Below are 18,381 nucleotides of genomic sequence, written 5' to 3'. Positions count from 1 at the left end.
TGGGCAGATATTACCCCCCCAGATCGCTCTGCAGAACCGTTTTGAGCGGGAGTGTAAGGGGCAGAAGGTTCATCTTGAATCCCTTTTCCTCGATCCAGCTCTCATACGCACTCTGAAGAGAACGATCGTTATCACGGTGGATAATGCAAATGTTGAGATTCCATTGGCGTTGAACCATTGCCTCGTGGTTTCTCAAAGCAGTCATAACGGACCCTTGTGTCGCGTCATTCAGAAGGTAGATGAAGATCATGCTTGTAAATTCATCTTTGATAAGAAGAACAGCTTCCTTGCCGTTGAATGAGGTGTTCATACTGAAGATATCAACGTAGATTCTCCAGAATGGTCTGGGGCTCGGTTTTGAGGGGTTCGGCGAGAGACGACCTTCTTTCCCTTCCCAAGGAACACGCGGTGCAATCGATGGTAACTGGGCCTTTGATCTTCGAACCCGTCGTGTTCTCAACAAGATGCTCTAGGGCTTGAGCGTTCAAGTGACCTAGGCGCTTATGCCAAAGCGTAGCATCTGCTGTTTTCACTGTGCGAGGTGCAGATGAAGATGTGAAATTGGAGGCGTGAGAGTCCTCCTTAATCGGGTTGAACTCGATGACCGGTTGACGAAAGCGGCGTTTCGTATGAAATATAATCTGATCGTCTTTAGAGACGCGTCCAGATAGTGGATTCCAGTTGTATCCCTTCGCAAGAAAGCGGTCGAGGATGCGATGTTGGTGTGGAATTTTGGCACGAAGGCAACTTCGTTGAGCTGAAAAAGTCCTCCTTCTTCAAGCTTCATACGGACTGTGCCGTAGCCAAGGATCTGAAGTTGACTATCGCCTGCAAAGAGCTCTTTGGCTCTGCAAGGGCGGTGTAGTCAAGAAAACGGGATCGGTTGTTGCAAATGTGTGTGTCTGATCCGGAATCAAGGATAAAGGAGTCATACAGCGGGTAGACTGCCTTTCCCGTCGAGAAACTGGTTGATGGAGGTGTTGAGGAGGCGGTGTGTTGTCAGGAGCTGGTAGAAGACCGGCAAACGCTGTGCCTTTAACGGAGGAGTCGGACGATTTCTCCATTTCCTTCTTCTTGAAGTCTTGTGCTTTCTCCGTCATCTTCTTTGCCCATGGATTGGAGTCGAGGATTTCCTTGATCTTCTTCTCAACCTTCTGATCAGGAGTCCAGCCATCAGGCCGAGCTGATTTGATGAGATAGAAGCAATCTACGAAGCGGTGATATTCTCCGCAGACACACATAGGAACACCATCAGCGTTCTTGCTTGAAGACCACTTAGGCTTGTCCTCTTTCCTCTCCGATTTCTCTCCTTGCCTTGGAAGGCAGCTCCGAATGATCCTTTGCTGTTGTTGGCGGCCTTGATTCGGTGAGCTCGTTCAAAGATCTCACTGATCTTAATGCCGTCCGGGAAGTCCGTCTTCCAATCAGGCTTGCCGAATACGGCCTCGTCTTCCATTTTGTTGACCCAATAGTCTGTGAATGGGGCGTTGATGGACGAAACAGCCTGTAGGAAATCTTGGGTAGGGCGAAGGTCCTGGACATCAGGAAGCCCTAATTGCTTTGCCTCAGTGAGGACTTTCTGCCATTGGGTGACCCAAGCTTCGATCTTGGTCCTGTTTGGCGACTGAAGGGTGGAACGATAACGCTGAACAACTTCCCTCTCGAGTGCCCAGTCGGTTGGGGCCACACGAGCCTGAAGCAAGGCAAGTTGCTTTGCAACGTCGTGTTCCTCGGCAATGGTGCTGTAGTAGTTGCCGATGGTCTTGACGATGTGTTGTTGAAGGCTGGCGAGTGCCTTCACTTGATCCCTATACCCTTGAAGCTTCGAGCGGTATTGGGTGTGGAGGAATTCGAGACGGCGAAATTCCTCCGAGGTCAGATCCACGAGATCAGATGCTTCGTGGTTGATTTGTCGGAATGTTGGTTCAACTGGCTGCTGAAGAACCGGCTTACCCTCCTTGACGGCAGGGTCCAGAAAGTCCCAAAGACTGTGGGACGTGGCGAATTTCTTGATGATAGAAATCCATTGTTTCCAGTCGCAAGGGCCGTTGAGCACGGTGCCCTTGGAAGAGCCATCAAGATCTAGAGCTGAGCTCATTGTGGAAGCTATTCTGCGCAGCGGAGTGAACAAGAATAAGATACCCAGTCAGTGGCAGACCGGGCTCATAACTATCGCACGGAGGATGAGCAAGTGGGCATAAAGATCAGGGACTGGAAGACTCTTGATTCTGCTATCTAAGGTGGGAAAGAGGCGAGATCTTTATAGACTGCCTGAATATGAGAATGGAAGGGAATGGTAGTGAATGGAAGCATCTGATCGGATCATCTGGAAGCCACTGATGCGTTGATGATGCCTCCTAGAAGTTTCTGTGGGGAAATGTGGAAACGGACTGTGCGAATAGGGGGTCAGACTGTTGGAGGCTGATATCCTATGTGTGACATATATACCCCTAAGAAAGGAAAGATTAAGATAAGGATACCTTAATAACCGGTATTAACGCCTTAAATAAATAAAGGGAGGGGTAGAGCTAGCTAGAGAACCGGATATACTTTAACTATAGAGTTAAAGGATATATTACGCTCTATTATAAGAAGAGGAGATAGGAACCCTAGAAGGCGGGTATAATAAAGGAAGAGAGGGACGCTAAGGATAATAATAACTTAGAAAAAAAGGAACCCTAGTATAAAGTTAAGCGCTAAGGGTAGAAGAGAAATAGTAAGAAGCTTAGAAGTTAATAAGGGACTATCTTATACTAAGCCTAGTAACGTTAAGGGTAAGTATTAATAGGAAGAAAGGACTTAACGCGCTTATAAATACTACTTATTATTACTATACTATAGTAAGTAAAAGGGTAGTAAAGAAGCTATAAATACCTCTTACTAATAAGAGAAGAAGATAACTAAGGCCGTTCTTAAAAGATACTCTAGCCCTATAAATAAAAGGAATTATAGTATTTAAGATAGATATTAACGGCTATATAGAGTAGACCTTTATATATATAGTCCCTAGGCTAAGCTACGATATATTCCTAGGAAGGCTATAGATAAAGAAGAACTAAGTAATATATAATATAATAAGGGATCGGATTCGGTATAGTAAGGCTAAGATCTAAATAGGCTTATAAAGATAGGAAGTAGTAAGGAGGGTAGAATAGATCTAAGGGGCAAAGATCGTTAGCGCGGTAGTATTTATAGTAGAATATTAAAGGGAGAGGGTAGTAAGGGATAATAAGGGAAGGCGGAGGATAGTCGATATCTAAGCGATTATAATAAAGGATATAAAGAAAGCACTCTAGCTAAAGATAGCGGTAGGCCTAGCGGACTATATCCTAAAGTAGGCGCTAGATATATACCTAGACCTCTTTATATTAAAGAAGGCTTTAGAGATACCCTTATATAAGCTAGGGGTAAACTATAAGATTAACTTAATACTAGATAAAGATAAGATAGAGCCCCTTTTATTATAGGGACCCCTTTATAATATATTAAGGGAGGAACTCTTAGTACTAAGGAAGACCCTAAGCGAGCTAATAAAGGTAAACCTAATCCGCCTAAGTAGCTCCTTAGCTATAGCCCTAGTACTTTTTACTTAAAAGTTAAATAGTCGCTTATAATTTTACTATAACTACTAGGCCCTAAATATAATTATAAAGAAAGATAGGTATACGCTACCCTTAATTATAAAGATATTATAGATACTTATAAAGGTAAAGTAGTTTATAAAGCTCGATATTATAGCGGCGTTTAATAAGATCTAGATAGTAGAAGGCTATAAGTTTAAGATAGCTTTTTAAATAAAGTTCGGATTATTTAAGTAGTAGGTATACTTATTTAGCTTAATAAGGACGCTAGCTACCTTTTAATAATATATTAATAAGGTACTAAGGGAATACCTATATAAGTTCGTTATAGCGTATATAGATACCGTCTTAATCTACTTATTAGGGTCTCTTTAAGACTACTAAGAGAAGGTAGTAAGGGTACTTTAAAAGCTATAAAAAGCGGGCCTAATATTAAACCTAAGGAAGTATAACTTTATAATATAAGAGGTTAAGTACCTAAGCTTTATTATATAAGTAAGGGGTAAGGTTTAATATAACCTAAAGAAGATCTAGGTAATATAGATATAGCGGGTACCTTAAAACGTAAGAGGAGTTTAGAGCTTTCTTAGCTTCGCGAACTACTACTAAGCCTTTATACTACTCTATATAAAGGTATTAGTATACTTAGATAGCCTTTATAAAAAAGGCGCGATCTTTAAGTAAACGGATAAGTACTAAGTAGCGTTTAAGTTTATCTAGAACGCTTTCTATAACGCCCTAGTACTATAACTCTATAACTTAAAGAGAGAAATATACCTAGAGGCAAACTATTCTAAATACGCGATAGGGGGGGCGCTAATATAGGTAGGGCTAGATAGTATATAATACTTAGTAGGATTCTTCTTAAAGAGACTAAACCTAGTAAAGTATAACTACTTAATCTACGATAAGAAGATACTTATAATTATATAGTACTTAGACTTTTAGGAAGTAAAACTCTAAAACGTACTTACTTTTATAGTACTAACTAACTACGATAACCTAAGGTACTTTATAATAAAGAAGAAGTTAAATAAGAGATAAAGCTAATAGGCGATAGAGCTTATATCCTATAACTTTATACTAAAGTTCTAGCTAGGGAGGCTAGCGGTAGTACCTAATACGCTATCCTACTAAGAGTAAGATCGGCTAGTAGGCGAAACGGATAAAATAGAAATAGGGCGGGTAGTCTAAATAATTCCGGAGACTATATACCTATAGGGCCGCTTAGTCCCTACCGAGAGCTAATACGCCGACTTACTAAGACGCTTAGCCTAAGATAGGGCGGTAGTAGTAGCGCTATAGGTAGGTAGAGGAGGGGTAAGCGCGATAGCGTACGTCGGAGGAGTAGGGGGGCCTATAAGACGACCTAAGGAGAAGGCGAATAAGGGCGATAACCGACTAAAACTTAACCTAAACTTAGGCCGAAATATACCCTAGGAATAGGCTAACCTTATATTAGTATTCGACGACTAAGAGCTATAAAAGAAATAAATAAAGGTATTAAGGAAAGATAAAGAATACTAAGCGGTATTCTAAGTAATATATAAAGGGGAGAGATCGCTAGTACTAAAATAGTAACTAAAGGTATAGCTAAGCGAATATATAATTAACGTTAAGAGATAGTTATACTTTTAAGAGAGGCTATAGGTATTAAGGAAACTAAAGTATAATAAAAGAGAAGGGGCTAAGGAATAAGATATACTTTAAGTATAGATAGCTTAATAAATATATAACTTAACGGCGGTAGGATACCTAAGGAGAGAAGGGACCTTAGTAATACTAGCTTAAGAATTCTTTTAGCCTAGCTTGTTAGCGATAGTAAAGCGGCTCGTCGCGAACTATAGACTATATAAGAGGGGGTATTTATAAAGGTAACTTTAAAAGGGACTCTTAAAGCTCCTACTACCGCTATCCTAACCGTTCGTATACCTATTAATAAACTTTATAGTTAAACTACTACTAACTAAGATAGAAGGCGTAAAGTACTTTTAGGTAATTATAGACTAGCTAATAAAGGCAGTAATACTTAAAGCGATACTAATAATAAGGGTAGTAGTATACGCAACGAGGTTCTTTTAGGCTTACTTCCGCTTTTATAAGATACTAAGGTCGATTATATTAAATAAAGGGACGAACTAAATAGGAAGCTTTTAAAGGGAGTTCTATAAATAAATAGGAGTATAAAGGAAGTTAAGTTTAGTATACTACTTATAGATAGATAGGTTAACTAAGTATATAAACTAAGAAGTATAGGTATACCTTTAAGTATACGTTTACTATAGCTAGGATAACTAAGGAGTATAGCTATTATATATATAAGCCGTACTAAATAACTATATAGCGTCGATAATAGGTATAAGCTTATTCTTTACGATATATAGATACGATATTAAGCTAGTTTAAATAGCGAGGGAGGAGGGGCCGCTAATACTAAAAGTAAGGGGGGTAAGGGAGCTCGCCTAAAGGATAAGAGAGGTAACTAACTTCCTATAAACCGCTATTATCGCGGCGTAGGTAAGATAAAAAAAGATAGTAAACTAAAGAAGAGCCTTAATAAAGAGGTTTAAAGTAAGCGATAAGGTATAGGTAGATATAGCTAAATATATAACTAACCGGCTATATAAGAAGCTTAACTAGCTATATTAAAAGTATATTATAATAAAGGTAGTAAGCTTATATATAGTAGAGCTCGATATACTAAGGAGGGTATATAAGAAGCTCTATATAGAATTTCTCTACTAAGCGGTAGAGAACCTACTACCTAGATAAGTAGTCGACGACTACTAACTACTACTAGTAATTAGGGAGGATAACGAGCCTAAGTATATCGTCGAAGAGATTTAGTAAGCGTAGTAAAAGTAAAGAGGGAGGGGTAGATAGCGATAAGTACTTATAAAATAATAAGGGTATATAAACCTATTATAGTACCTACTAAATAACTTCTAGGAGATAGAAGCCTTAAAGGGATTTAAGAGATAGTAGGGAAATATAAGGGAGAATAATAAAGGAGGGGTAAGAGAAAGGGATAAAAAGGAGGGCGGAAGATAAGGAAAGGGAAATAAAAGATAAAAGGAGGAGAAAGAAAAAGAGGTAGGAGATAAGGGACGCTCGTTAAAAAATAAGGAAAAGATAGAAAAGAACTATAGTACTAAAGGGAAATAATAAAGGATAAATAGGGGATAGATATAAGATAGATAGCGATAAAGGATAGATAAGGATAAAGATAAAGGTAAAATATAATAAGATAAGATATAGATATAGTAAGATATACTAAGGATACTAACTTAATTTTAACTAATTATAAACGCCCCTTAACTACCGCTTAATTACTCTAAGATATTAAAGTATATTTAAGCTTAGCGTATAAATATAATAGCGTAGGTAAGCTTAGTATACTAAAACGATAGTTAGAGATAAATAGTAAGATAAGGTTAAAGGAGGAATAAAGTATATATATAAAAGTTACTTTAATAGTTATCGAATATCCTTTAGGATATATAGTCTTAGAGAGCGTTAATAGTAGCGATCGTATCCTTAGTATACTATTATTATATTAGCGTCTTATTAAATAAAGTTAAGGGAGAGTAATAGATAGGAAGGTAGTATAATCTAGCGTAGGTATAGGTAAAGTAGTTATAAGTACGCGGCGACGCCTAATTCTAATAAGTACTATACTATATCTTAACGCTCGGCGACGTTATTTAGCCTATATAGGTAAGATAGGGTAGCCGCTATATAGTAGTACTATAGGTCGCGCTACGCTTACTAAAAGATATAAGCAGACGCGTCGACTAGCGTAAAAGCGGTAGAGTATAGTCGCCTAGCATACTAAGAGGCGGGGTACCGCTACGCGGAGTAAAGAAGCTAGCGGGCGTATAAGGGCCTATAGTAATTATAATATAGCGCGGCGCGGCGATAGAAGTTAAGTAGAGTAGGGGCACGCGCGTAGAGGGAGTAAAGCTTAAAAGAGGAAAAAGAAAGGATAAGGGAGAGGAGATAGAAGAGGGGCATTTATACGCGGCGGGGCACGCGTATAGTTAGTAAGGTATAGGGGTATATACGCGGAGGAGGGAAGGATAGGGCGGAATAAGCGTATAAAAGGGCGGTATATAAAGGGATAGGGCGAGCGTAAGGTAAAAGGAAGCGACCGCGCGTACTAAGAAAAAAGGGATAGTAATAATAGAAAAGTAATAAGAGAGAAATAAGAGCGCTACTAATAAAAGGGGGAGAGCGGGGGTAGTATTATAGGCTATACCTATAGAAAGCTAAGGTTATACTATAGCGACTATACTAAAGTTAGGCCGAAGTAGACCTATATATAGGTAGAGCTCGACCTAAACTTAGGCCGAATAGTACTTAAATATAGGTCGAGCTAAGGACTAAGAAAGATAGATAACTATCGCGACTAAGATAGAGTTTTCCTCCTTTCTCCTTAGCTTTAAATAAATAATTATTCGGCCCTATACTATTATATTAAGTATACGCTAGCTCTTAATACCTAGCCTTATATAAAGAGATAGGGTCTTTTAAAGAGGTCCTTAAGGAAAAGCTAAGAGGAAAATAGGTCCTTAGTTATAAGTAGGTCTTTATCTATAAGACTAATAAATATAGCTTCCTTTAAAAGTATAAAGCCTAGCTAGTTATCTATAAGAATTAATAGGAAAAAGGGGATTTACCTACTAAAGTAACTACCTTAATAAGGATATCTTTTTAGACCCTTATAGCTATAGTAGTAGAATTTAACCTCGAGCTCGATTAGATAGATATAGTTAACGTTTTTATTAACTATCTACTTAAGAAAGAAAAAGTTATCTATATACGCTTTCTACTAAGCTTTTAATAGCTAGGAAAGGTTCTATAGCTTAAGAAAGCTTTATACGGACTATAAAGATTATCCCTTCTTTAGTAATAGTATTTAATAGGTTCCTTTAAAGCCTTAGGCTTTAAGAAAGTCCCTTAAGAACCGTGTATAATATAGAAGGGTAAAATCATAGTCTTTTTCTACGTTAATAATATTATCTAGGCCTACTTAAAAGAGGAAGAAGCCGCTACTAAGGAGGCTATATAAGGCTTATAATAAAGGTATAAGATAACTAGGCTAGGGGAGCTAAAGTAGTTCCTAAGGATATAAATCCTTTAAAATAGGTCTTAATAGACTATCTAGCTTACCTAGGACGCTTATATCGATAAGGTCGCTTATAAATTCCTCCTTAAATCCCTCGATAAGAAGCTTCCCTCTACGCCTATATTAGATAAAGAGCTTTTACCTAATCTATCCTTTTAAGCTAGGGAGTAAGAGAAACACTAATATTAATAGAAGGTAGGCTCCTTGCTTTTTTTTAGCTATTTTAACTAAACCGGATATCTCTTTTACGGTCTCTTAGCTAGCTAGGTATAACTAGAATCCTAGCCCTAGGCATTAAGAAGTAGTAGATAAAGCTATCCTTTATCTCTATTTAACGAGATTATATAGTCTACGCCTAGGAGGGTAGGGAAGGAAATAAGCTACCGAAATCTTCCTTTATTTAAGCGATTCGTCCTTTACGGATAATTTATTAGATAGAAAGAGCTTATAAGGGTATATTATATCTCTTTTTAAAGGAACTATTACTTAGAAAGCTTTAAAGTAAGCTACCGTTACTATATTAAGCATAGAGGCAGGGCTACTAGCTCTTTTAAAAGCGTTAAAAGAAGCGATTTTCCTTAGCCGGCTACTAATATCTTTACGACTATAAATTCCGTCCCTATTAGCTATAGAATACGATAATATATAGACTATATAAATTCTTATAGAGGAAAATAGTAAGTTATCGACCTAGCTATAGTATATCGATATCTACTAGTATTACTTACGCTAAGAGGTCTAAAGGGGACTAATTTCTATTTATTAGGTTCTAACGGCATCGATAAAAGCCGACGGTCTTATAAAGCCCCTACTAAAGTAAAAGCTAGCTATCTTTTATAGTAAATTAGGCTAAAAGACGTTTAAGAAAAGCTATCCTTAGAGGCCCGCCTTAAGAGTCTTCGAGAGGAGCTAATAGCACGTACGAGAAGGTAACGTCTATAGCCGAAGAAAAGGAAGAGGTTTTTCCCTTTAGAGGGCCCCCTATTTTAATTAGGTTTTCCCTTCTAAGAAGGCCCCCTTTCTTATAGGACTTTCCCCTCTTTAGGCCCCTATTCCTTAAGTAGGTCTAAAAGAGCCTAGGGACCTAAAAGGGCCCCTACTTTCCTCGAGTAAAGGGAGAAGTATCGAGCTAAGAACCTCCTATATACGCTTACTAGCCTAAAGCCGTATTAGCTATGCCCTTAAGGGGCAGGCTATAGCTAAGGGGGTGTGTCGCGAAGCGTGGCCTGATTTCGCAGTTCTCGGAGATATCCCTTAGCACGAGGGATTAAGGAAGCTAAAAACACCCGGTATAGAAGAAGGAAGAAGGAAGAAGGAGCTAAAAAGAGGTATAGAAAGGAGGGTAGGAGCATAAGGGGAAGTATAAGTAGCGAGAGATAAGACGGATATGCCGGCAACGGCTAAAAAGGGGGGGGGAAACCGGTAAAAAGCTCGGTAGTTAAAAGGACATTAGTAGCTTCTTTAAGCAGGATCTTCTTTGTTAATTAAGGTGCTAGATAGGTATAAAAAGGGGCGTTAGATAGAGGAAAGAAGGAGAATTAAGGCAATATAACAATTACTCCCCTACCTTTATTGCTGCTCCCGTAAGAATTAAATCTCTCTGCCTTGCCTATCCGACCCCTTACTTCTAATTTCACCTTCGTATATTTTATATGTACTTCTCGTATCTCTCTGCGCGAGAATTTTACCTCCTTTAAGCTTAACTAAAGAAATATACTTTAGTTAAATCTTTTTAAATCTAGCCGTTTTATTATATATAAATATATAATTTAGTATTAATAGTAATATAAATACCCTTATTTATATTTAAAGGTATATAATATTATAATTAATATATAAAACGCTAATAAAATTATTAAATAGATCTAGATACTTATAAGCAGCTTAATTAATAAGAAATCCTACTTCCCTTATATTATATATATATATTATTACTATTATACCTATACTCCCTCTTTTAGGAAGGACAGCGCAATCTATATACTCCTCCTTAATATAAAGACCTAATAACTAGTGATCAGCGCCGCAATCCGCAGTAGCGGCCCGCCAATATTGTTTTTGCGCCGGTGGAGGTAGGGAGTCGGACCGGAGATCGGAAGAATAATTATCTAAGTTAGTGACGCCTCGCTCGGGAAGCTCGTTAATCCCCCTTGAATCACCGCAACAATGTTAAGCTCGCTCATCGAGCGACTATCGACGCTGTTTATTAAACTGCGTCACCTCATCAATATTCGATGGGTTCTACTGCGTCAATCCTTATCATGCCTAACGACACATATTTCCAAATTTTGGGCGCCCGTCCAGAAATACCCGCTGACCCCAGAGCAACGCGACGAACGACGAACGAGCTTTATTACGTCCATCAACAAAGGGGCAGTTGGCGTTTTGGCGTCTCGATACATTAATCAAAAGGAGTGTCTTGTTTCCGATACTATACGCCATGGCAGCTATAATGTCTGCCTGTTTGTTGCATTTCCTATCGACAACACCCAATGGGTTGTGCGAATACCCGTCAGCCCACCCGTGGATGACGCCTGGGACAAGGTTCAAAGCGAAGTTGCGACGATGCGGTGGGTGGCTCGTGAAATCTGTCTACCAAAACTAACACATGTACAGACTTGTCCAACGCCATACAACGATTCCCCTTCCTGCGATACATGCTTACGGGCGAGGCGAGCAACGGCCAGCCACTTCAACTCCATCAACTCTGCTCATCTCCAATAGAAAAACGAAATCGTTTCTACACCGAGCTTGGCAATATTTTGGGACAATTACACAAACTACAATTTCCCGGAACTGGGTCGCTTTACCCAGATCCCGAAGACCTTGGGGATATTGGACCTTTGCTGTCTTTAGCTGAGAATGACCTAAAATTTAATACTGGAGAGCTTCGAAGACTTCTGCCGGCTTTCAGCTCAACGGCCGCTGCCGTCGAACATCAATACGGCGTATTGACTGATTGCTTTGCTATACCCGCTGCAGATTCATCTGAAGACACCATCAAGCGGGAAATTTTCGCACTTCACAGTTTAAAGGATCTATTTTCGAAGTGGCGCAGCTCGTCTTTGAGTGGCCAGTCATTCTCGCTTAGCCATGGGGACCTTGGATGCGATACCTTGTCAACGATGATCTCCAAATCCAGGGCATACTTGACTGGGAATGGGCAAGTATTCTCCCACGACAACTCTGTACGCCACCTCTCTGGATTTGTGGCTATGAACCCGGAATGGTCGACTCGGCGACGAAAATAGTTCATGATTTTCGTAACGCTATTATGGCCGATAACCTATGCTTCGAGCATCTGAACCAGTGAAATGAGGACCACGCGAATATTTGCACATGTCTCGTAAAGGCTTGCCTCTCGCTCTTGCAGAGTGACCGTTTCTCCGATGCCTTTTCGTCTTGTCGAACTCGAAGCAGCGCGCGATAATTGGGTTTTGACCTTCTCGCTCATCTGGAAAGTCATGTCCAGCATCCCTTGCGCTTCTTGTTCTTTCTCTTGCCAGTATGCAATATGCTGATGTAGCTCATTTATTCTGTGTTCGATCGCTTCGATTTCCAAACCGGTTGTGGACATCTTCGACAAATGATACCGGATACGGCGGGTTGATTTCAGATCCAAGATCTGGATAGAATGAGAATTAGAGAGCGAAAGGGTCGAAAACGTGAGTGTAAAAGGCGCGTGCAGGGCGGTCGTTCTCGTCCCTGACTTCTGCGTTGATCGGGCTTCGTCTGCCCTTTGGTACTTCACGCTTGTACCTGTGGGGGAAAGGAAAGGGGGTGGATAAAATACAGTGCCGGTCTCCTAGGCCGTTAATAGTGAGTATGTGGTTAAGCTGACCACCACCCTCGTTGCTCGTCCTCTACGAGCGTTTCGAGTTTTCCTAATGCAAGCTTTTCGGCAATACCAAGCTACTCTCGCAATATTATGTCTATTTTGCTACGCAACCTTTCTTCCTGAATCAGACTTTCGACAGCGCAATTGGTCCATTGAGACACGATGCCCAGGACATCGTGAATGTGTGCTCAGCAATGTTGGCCCAGCGCCGGGATTGTTCACGGAAAATCTCAGCCAGAAGTGCAGAGTTATAGTTCCCCGGCAGTTCCTTCCCTCTGGTGTGGAAGTATGCCTATTTGTAGGGTGTTTGAAACGGGACCTACTCGTTGGTGACGAGGCAGATCGGACGAACCTGCTTCTTAGGGTTTTAGAGTTAATTTAAGATTGATGTTGTCCAGGTTCTTGGTGACAAGCGCAGCCTTGGCTTCGGCACCCTGATTGATCAGGTCCGGTTTGGTGATTATCCCGACCGTTCGCTGGCCTTGGGGGTCGTGTTTCCTTGCCAGTTTGATGATTGTTTGATTTGCCATAGCATTGCTCGCTCAAGACCCCAAGACTGCGAGAATTATCGTTCGAGAACCCTGAAGATACGTCGTCACCATGTCGTAGACAGCGTTAACATCCTCTTCAGATTGCTCTTCACTAAGGGGGGAGGTCCGTGATTGTGGGGGCCGCAAAACCAAGCAAGGCAGACGTATGCAAGTCGGGCGCTTATATGCGGGACTCCCAATTCTTCCGACAATCTCTGCCCAATAGACCTTTTGCACGTCGTTCACGTTCGACACGTCACACGTCCATCTTCTCAAAGCGCTTCTCAAGGCCCACTTTGCCATGTATCCGAAGATGCATCAGTTAACCAATTAGGCAACGGCATGCAGGACTATTGTGAGCTATAAAGCCTGCTTGGCATGGCAGTCTATGAACGGGCAGGTCGAACTTGTCCGCCCAGCCTTGAGTTGAGCTATGAGATTGAGTTCAGGTCGTTTTGCATCCCGATTTATCAAGAATTCTTGCCGCAGAGCCTCCACAGTACGCGCCTCGTCTGTTCCGTCTACCTCGTCTGCTTCGTCTGCCCTGTCTGCCGCCGATTGTTGTCATGGCCTATTACGATAACGTCACTAGCAAAATCCGCTTTGATAAGTATGCGTCGCGTCAAGGGCCGGATAGTTTCGATTCTCTTTACAAGTCGAATGACTTTAAGGGTGGTGTCGGTCGCTGGGGTACTGCGCACTTATTTGCGAGCCGAGTCATCTGCACTAAACCCCAGAGGCACCTCGCCCTCTTGGCCGACTTCTTCCCAGACTCTACAAGGGGAGTCCATGCCTACATCGACCGTCTGGTTCACGGGCCAACTGTCAGCCTCAGAGAAATGTATGAGCCCCAGATTGTTCAGCAGCATCAGCCAGACGGTCTCGGCTATATCTGGGCCGCGCTCGCCCGGCTTCTGCAAGCAGAAAAACAGGTTATTACTACGACACCGGATAGATCTACACGAGAAAGACGGCCGGCGACACAGCGTGAAGGCCATGTCTCATCTACGACCATGCAGGTTGGCAGCAGCTCGCCAACCAGACCAGCGTTAGAGTCGTCCTCGGGCTCATCTGTGGCGAACCTCAATTGGGTAAATAAGTTATCGTCGTCTCCCCTCGAGGTCCTCACTGTGCGTCTAGCCAACGGGGTGCAAGGTTGGAGGGTTGCTGCTGACATAACGTTAGTGCGCTAGGCCAGCCCGGTTTACTACTCCCAATGTCTACAGGCCACGATGGAGCAGCACCACCTCCTTGGCTGCCCGTCACCTTCGCAGGACTGGTGCTCCGAGGCACGGCAACGTATGTGTCTATTCTCTGCCGACTTGCTCTCTCGGCCTCTCCTTTATTTTCTACCTTTTGTCCCTTCCAATGTGCCTCGCCACCCTGGCGGCGGCCGTTCCCCTCGACGGCCGCTTCCGCTGCCGGAGCCAAGAGCCTCGTCCTCACTGTCTCGTCACGTCCGTTGCTCTTTGGAAGCGCCGTTCGACGAGGCCGGCGGGCGTGAGTTGCTGCCTTCGAAATACTGCTTCACCACATCCGGGACCGCCAAGGCCCTGATATCGCAGCATCCCCACTCGCACTTTGCCTCGCACTGCGGCACACGCCAGCCCTCGATGCCCTGCTCGGCGGCCTTGCGACGGCGGTGTCGCGCCAGCATGCCGTACCGCTCCCAGGTGCGCAGGTTGACGGCGCCGAGCGCGGCAAAGTGCTGGTCCCATTCGTCGGCCCACTCGGGCTCGTGCAGCGTGTTGGCCATGAGCAGCTTGAGGTCGTCGTCGGCGTGCACCTTCCAGCTCCATGCCCGGCGCGTCAGCCTGATTGTGCTTCCTATGATGCGATACTCGGTGTCTGGGAACACGTCGCGCTCGGCGAGGTACGAGGATAGTTCGGATGGCGAGACGTCGTAGCACCTGGCGAGCTTTTCCGTCGCACCCGGGCTGGCACGCCGGGGCATCGGTCCCTGTTTCTCCTGCTGCCGGGCTTGGTCCGACGCTCTGGCGGCGCGATAGTGCGCGAGGGTGCGCTCGTTGTAAGGCGCGCAGTTCCATCTTTCCTCGAGATGGCTTGGGGAAACGTGGCCTATTATGGCAGCCCTGAACCCGCTCCCCTGGGACGAGTCGTCAATAAATCCGACGTGGAGCCCTGGCCACTCCCACTTGATAAGCCTATGCGCTCGGTCAGCCTCGAAGAGAGAGGCAAACTCCAGGACCACGGCATCCAAGCGGTCCGTCAGAACTTCCGATACGGCATAGGTTCTAAGAAGAGTGAGTAGGTCCCAAACAGCGTCGACGGGAAACCCGCCAAGGGCAATGGCTCGGGTGACGCCACTGGTTAAGAAGCCATGATCCCGTGCCGTGTAGCCGAACGACGCCGTCTGAACCAGCCATACGTAGGCCTCGTAGATAGAGCCGTCCTCGGCAGCGAACGCCAGAGCGTTTCGCTCGCAATGGTCGGCAAAGCGCTCGGCCGAGACGGCATAGACAAACTCGACCACGGCCGACTTTGTGACGCCCCCGGATCCGCAATCGGGCACGACGGTCGCGGCCATGACGCCCCCATAGCAGCTGATGGCACGGAGGACCTGGGTGACTCCGATACTAGGCGGCAGGTTATCCAAGACGACACGCCTGCTGCCAGCATATGGCGTCAATGGACCCATAGAGATCCTTGGCGACTGCAGGGACGCAACATCGGGGTGGTAATCGGGGACGTAGGGCTGGAGATGAGATCTGCCGTCAGACTTGGCAGGAAGCGCGTCGACAAAGGGATCCTCGCTGGATAACGGGATCACGCATGAGCCGCTCCAGCGCGGATTGCTATAGCCTGAAAGACGGCTCCAGCGTGAGGAGCGCGATCCGAAAGGCGCAGGATCCGAAGCAATGGCGCTCCCCGGTTCCTCACTCTGCTGCTCCCCACTCGCGTCCACCCCCTCGGCCCTCTTTGGCACCTCGACGTCCTTGACGAACCGATCGGCGAAATCCAGGGCGGATTCGACCGACCATGAGAGGGCGGTGGCCATGCCCCGAAGCGTCGACACCGCAACAATACCCGGGTGCTGCGGCATATGGGACGATAGGTCGGCTGCGCTGTGCTATAAGAATCACAGAGGCGCAGCATGGCTTGGTCAGAAACGTCCCATCATCTTCCATGGAGGACACTCAAAGGCGAGGACATTTTTGCGTACAGTGGCGGATACCAGCAGCTGAACATGTGCCTTCTGGCAGATCAAGAGTTCCTTGACATGGCGAGCTTGTGAGAAGAGCTCGGACGCGAGCTCTTGTGGCGGCGCGTCTTCTGAGCTGTCACGGACTCCCTTTCTGCCCGAGCCGGGGTGAGGTTCCTGGGGATTCAGATCAAGCGGAGACGGTCGGGACATTATAAATCGTCTCACGGCGAGCGGCCTGTCGAGATGGAAATGATATCAAGATTTAGGTGCAAGGTTGAAGGTTATTTGGAGGGAAAAGAAGCCGCCGAGGTGGGCGATCCGGTTGTCTGTTGTGGCAGAAGAGAGATGCAACTCGCGCGTGCGAGCGTCAAGAGACAAGGAAAGGGAAGATGGTGCAGGAAAGAAATCGCGGGCTTGTTGGCGATGGAAGAGATGCGCAGTCTGGACGAGCAAACGCTGAGAATGAGGCAGAGAGGCGATGCATTGGGCAGAAGGCGGGAATAGAAGGTGTTCCTTGAAGGGAGAGCTCGGTTGACGAGCTAGTGCAGACTGGAACGGCTGTGAACAAAACGGAGGAGGCCCAGGCAAAGAAGTTGGAAAGCTGGAGTTGAAGGTGCGTGTGTCAGAGCACGGCGAGAGAAGCCGAGGTGGGCTGATGAATGGTGGTTGGAGCAGCGTTGACAGCCGGGCCAGCATGCACGGGTCGACGGACAGGTTGAAGGGGCCTTGATTAGGTGATGAAGCGTATGGAATCCCAGACCTGCGTGGGGAAGAGCAAATGAGGTTGACAAACATCACTATCAACTGCTGAACAGCTTCCCCCATGCTGCTCACGCCAAGCGACTCGCTTACTGGCCGCTTCAGTCGTGCTTCATGTTTGCTTTCCAAAGAGGCCGCTGGTTGCACGATCTCGCGATGATGGAGGAAGCAATCAAGGCTGGTAACACAAAAGACAAGAAGCGGAGTCATGAGGCGAGGAGAGACGGCGTCGTTGGGATTCATCAAGACCCACCCACTCGCGGGTGCCTTTCTTCATGATTCGTGAGAGATTACTGAGCTCGGTTGCAAACCAGTTGAGTGGGCAACTATAATTACATTATTTGTTACTGGTTGTCGCGGTGGCGTCTGACAACTCAACGCTCCGAGATTCTTGACTACACGCTCGTCGCTATCGCGCGGGACATTGCACATCTACTTCTAGTACGTCCTGTTTAACTTCGATTCAACATTTACGGCTAGGGGTTTACTTGGCTCTCTTACTTTCTATTCGCCGCTTCACTTCATGCCATCGATGCCACGTGCATGCAGTCGGAGAGGAGAGGAGTGACAAAGAAGCACGCAATCGGTTGCCACCAGGAACCGGCAGCAACAGAGTTTATCGCAGGTCGCCTATAAGCATGCGTCCTGCAAGTGTGAGAGTGCAGACGTGCAAGCTGACCAAGTCTGGGGCTGCAGGGCCAAGCATGGCACGGCATCGGGATGGGCTGGCCTCGGACTGAGCGGTCCAGCCTCGGCGGCCACGGTTCCGGCCAATTCAAGCTGTCTTGCATAGAAAAGAGCTTGGCACGGAGCCTGCACGTTGCCAAGCCCATGATTGGGTTATCCTCCTCCAACCCTGTGACATGCCGAGCGTCGTTTGTAGCCTTGAAGCAGAGCATCGTGGGGTCGGGAACGACATACACCAGACATGGACAGGGTTCGTGGAACGGCGTGGATGGAGTCGGTCTTGTTTCCTTGCAGATGGGCAAAAGAAGCTTCTTTTCTGGATCGTGCGATGTCGGGTCGCTGGACGGCAGCCCCGTTATCTGCTGCCTGGGCGAGCCAGAGTCATTGGCCGACATGGTCGTGCAGGCGGGATGCGAGGGCACGCAGCCTTTTTCTTGCAACAGGGGGGCCGAGTTGATGGCTGCGCTCCTCACCGCCGTCTCGACGACCATGGCGGGGGTCTTGAGGAGGGAGGGGGCTAATGTGTGTGCGTGCCGGGACAAGGGGCTCGTCTCTACTTGTAAGTCAGGATCAATGAAACGAAACTCTCGTCATCCCCCGACCAGGCTCATTGACAGCCGCCTGGCGTGCGGCTGCTCCCTCGTCATCCCAAGCTTGCCGGGCTCGCTCGGCTCTTGTGGTTTCATCCTGTC

General features: G+C 45.2%; 2 protein-coding genes across 2 annotated transcripts; both read right to left on the bottom strand.

Moving 5' to 3' along the window:
• Nucleotides 1-1,207: 1,207 nt before the first annotated feature.
• On the bottom strand, nt 1,208-2,098 carry HRG_05277 (uncharacterized protein; the record flags this gene model as incomplete). The annotated part of the gene is made up of 1 exon (XM_044863748.1): nt 1,208-2,098. One exon carries the CDS (start codon nt 2,096-2,098, stop codon nt 1,208-1,210), a length of 891 nt encoding a protein of 296 aa, XP_044720280.1.
• Nucleotides 2,099-14,530: 12,432 nt separating this feature from the next.
• HRG_05276 (Nucleotide-binding, alpha-beta plait) lies at nt 14,531-16,141 on the bottom strand (the record flags this gene model as incomplete). Its single annotated transcript, XM_044863747.1, has 1 exon — nt 14,531-16,141. One exon carries the CDS (start codon nt 16,139-16,141, stop codon nt 14,531-14,533), a length of 1,611 nt encoding a protein of 536 aa, XP_044720279.1.
• Nucleotides 16,142-18,381: the final 2,240 nt, after the last annotated feature.

This window comes from Hirsutella rhossiliensis, assembly GCF_020360975.1.
Source record: "Hirsutella rhossiliensis strain HR02 chromosome Unknown scaffold00005, whole genome shotgun sequence".
NCBI classification, from domain to species: Eukaryota; Fungi; Ascomycota; class Sordariomycetes; order Hypocreales; family Ophiocordycipitaceae; genus Hirsutella; species Hirsutella rhossiliensis.
This window is presented reverse-complemented; position numbering and strand designations above follow the sequence as displayed.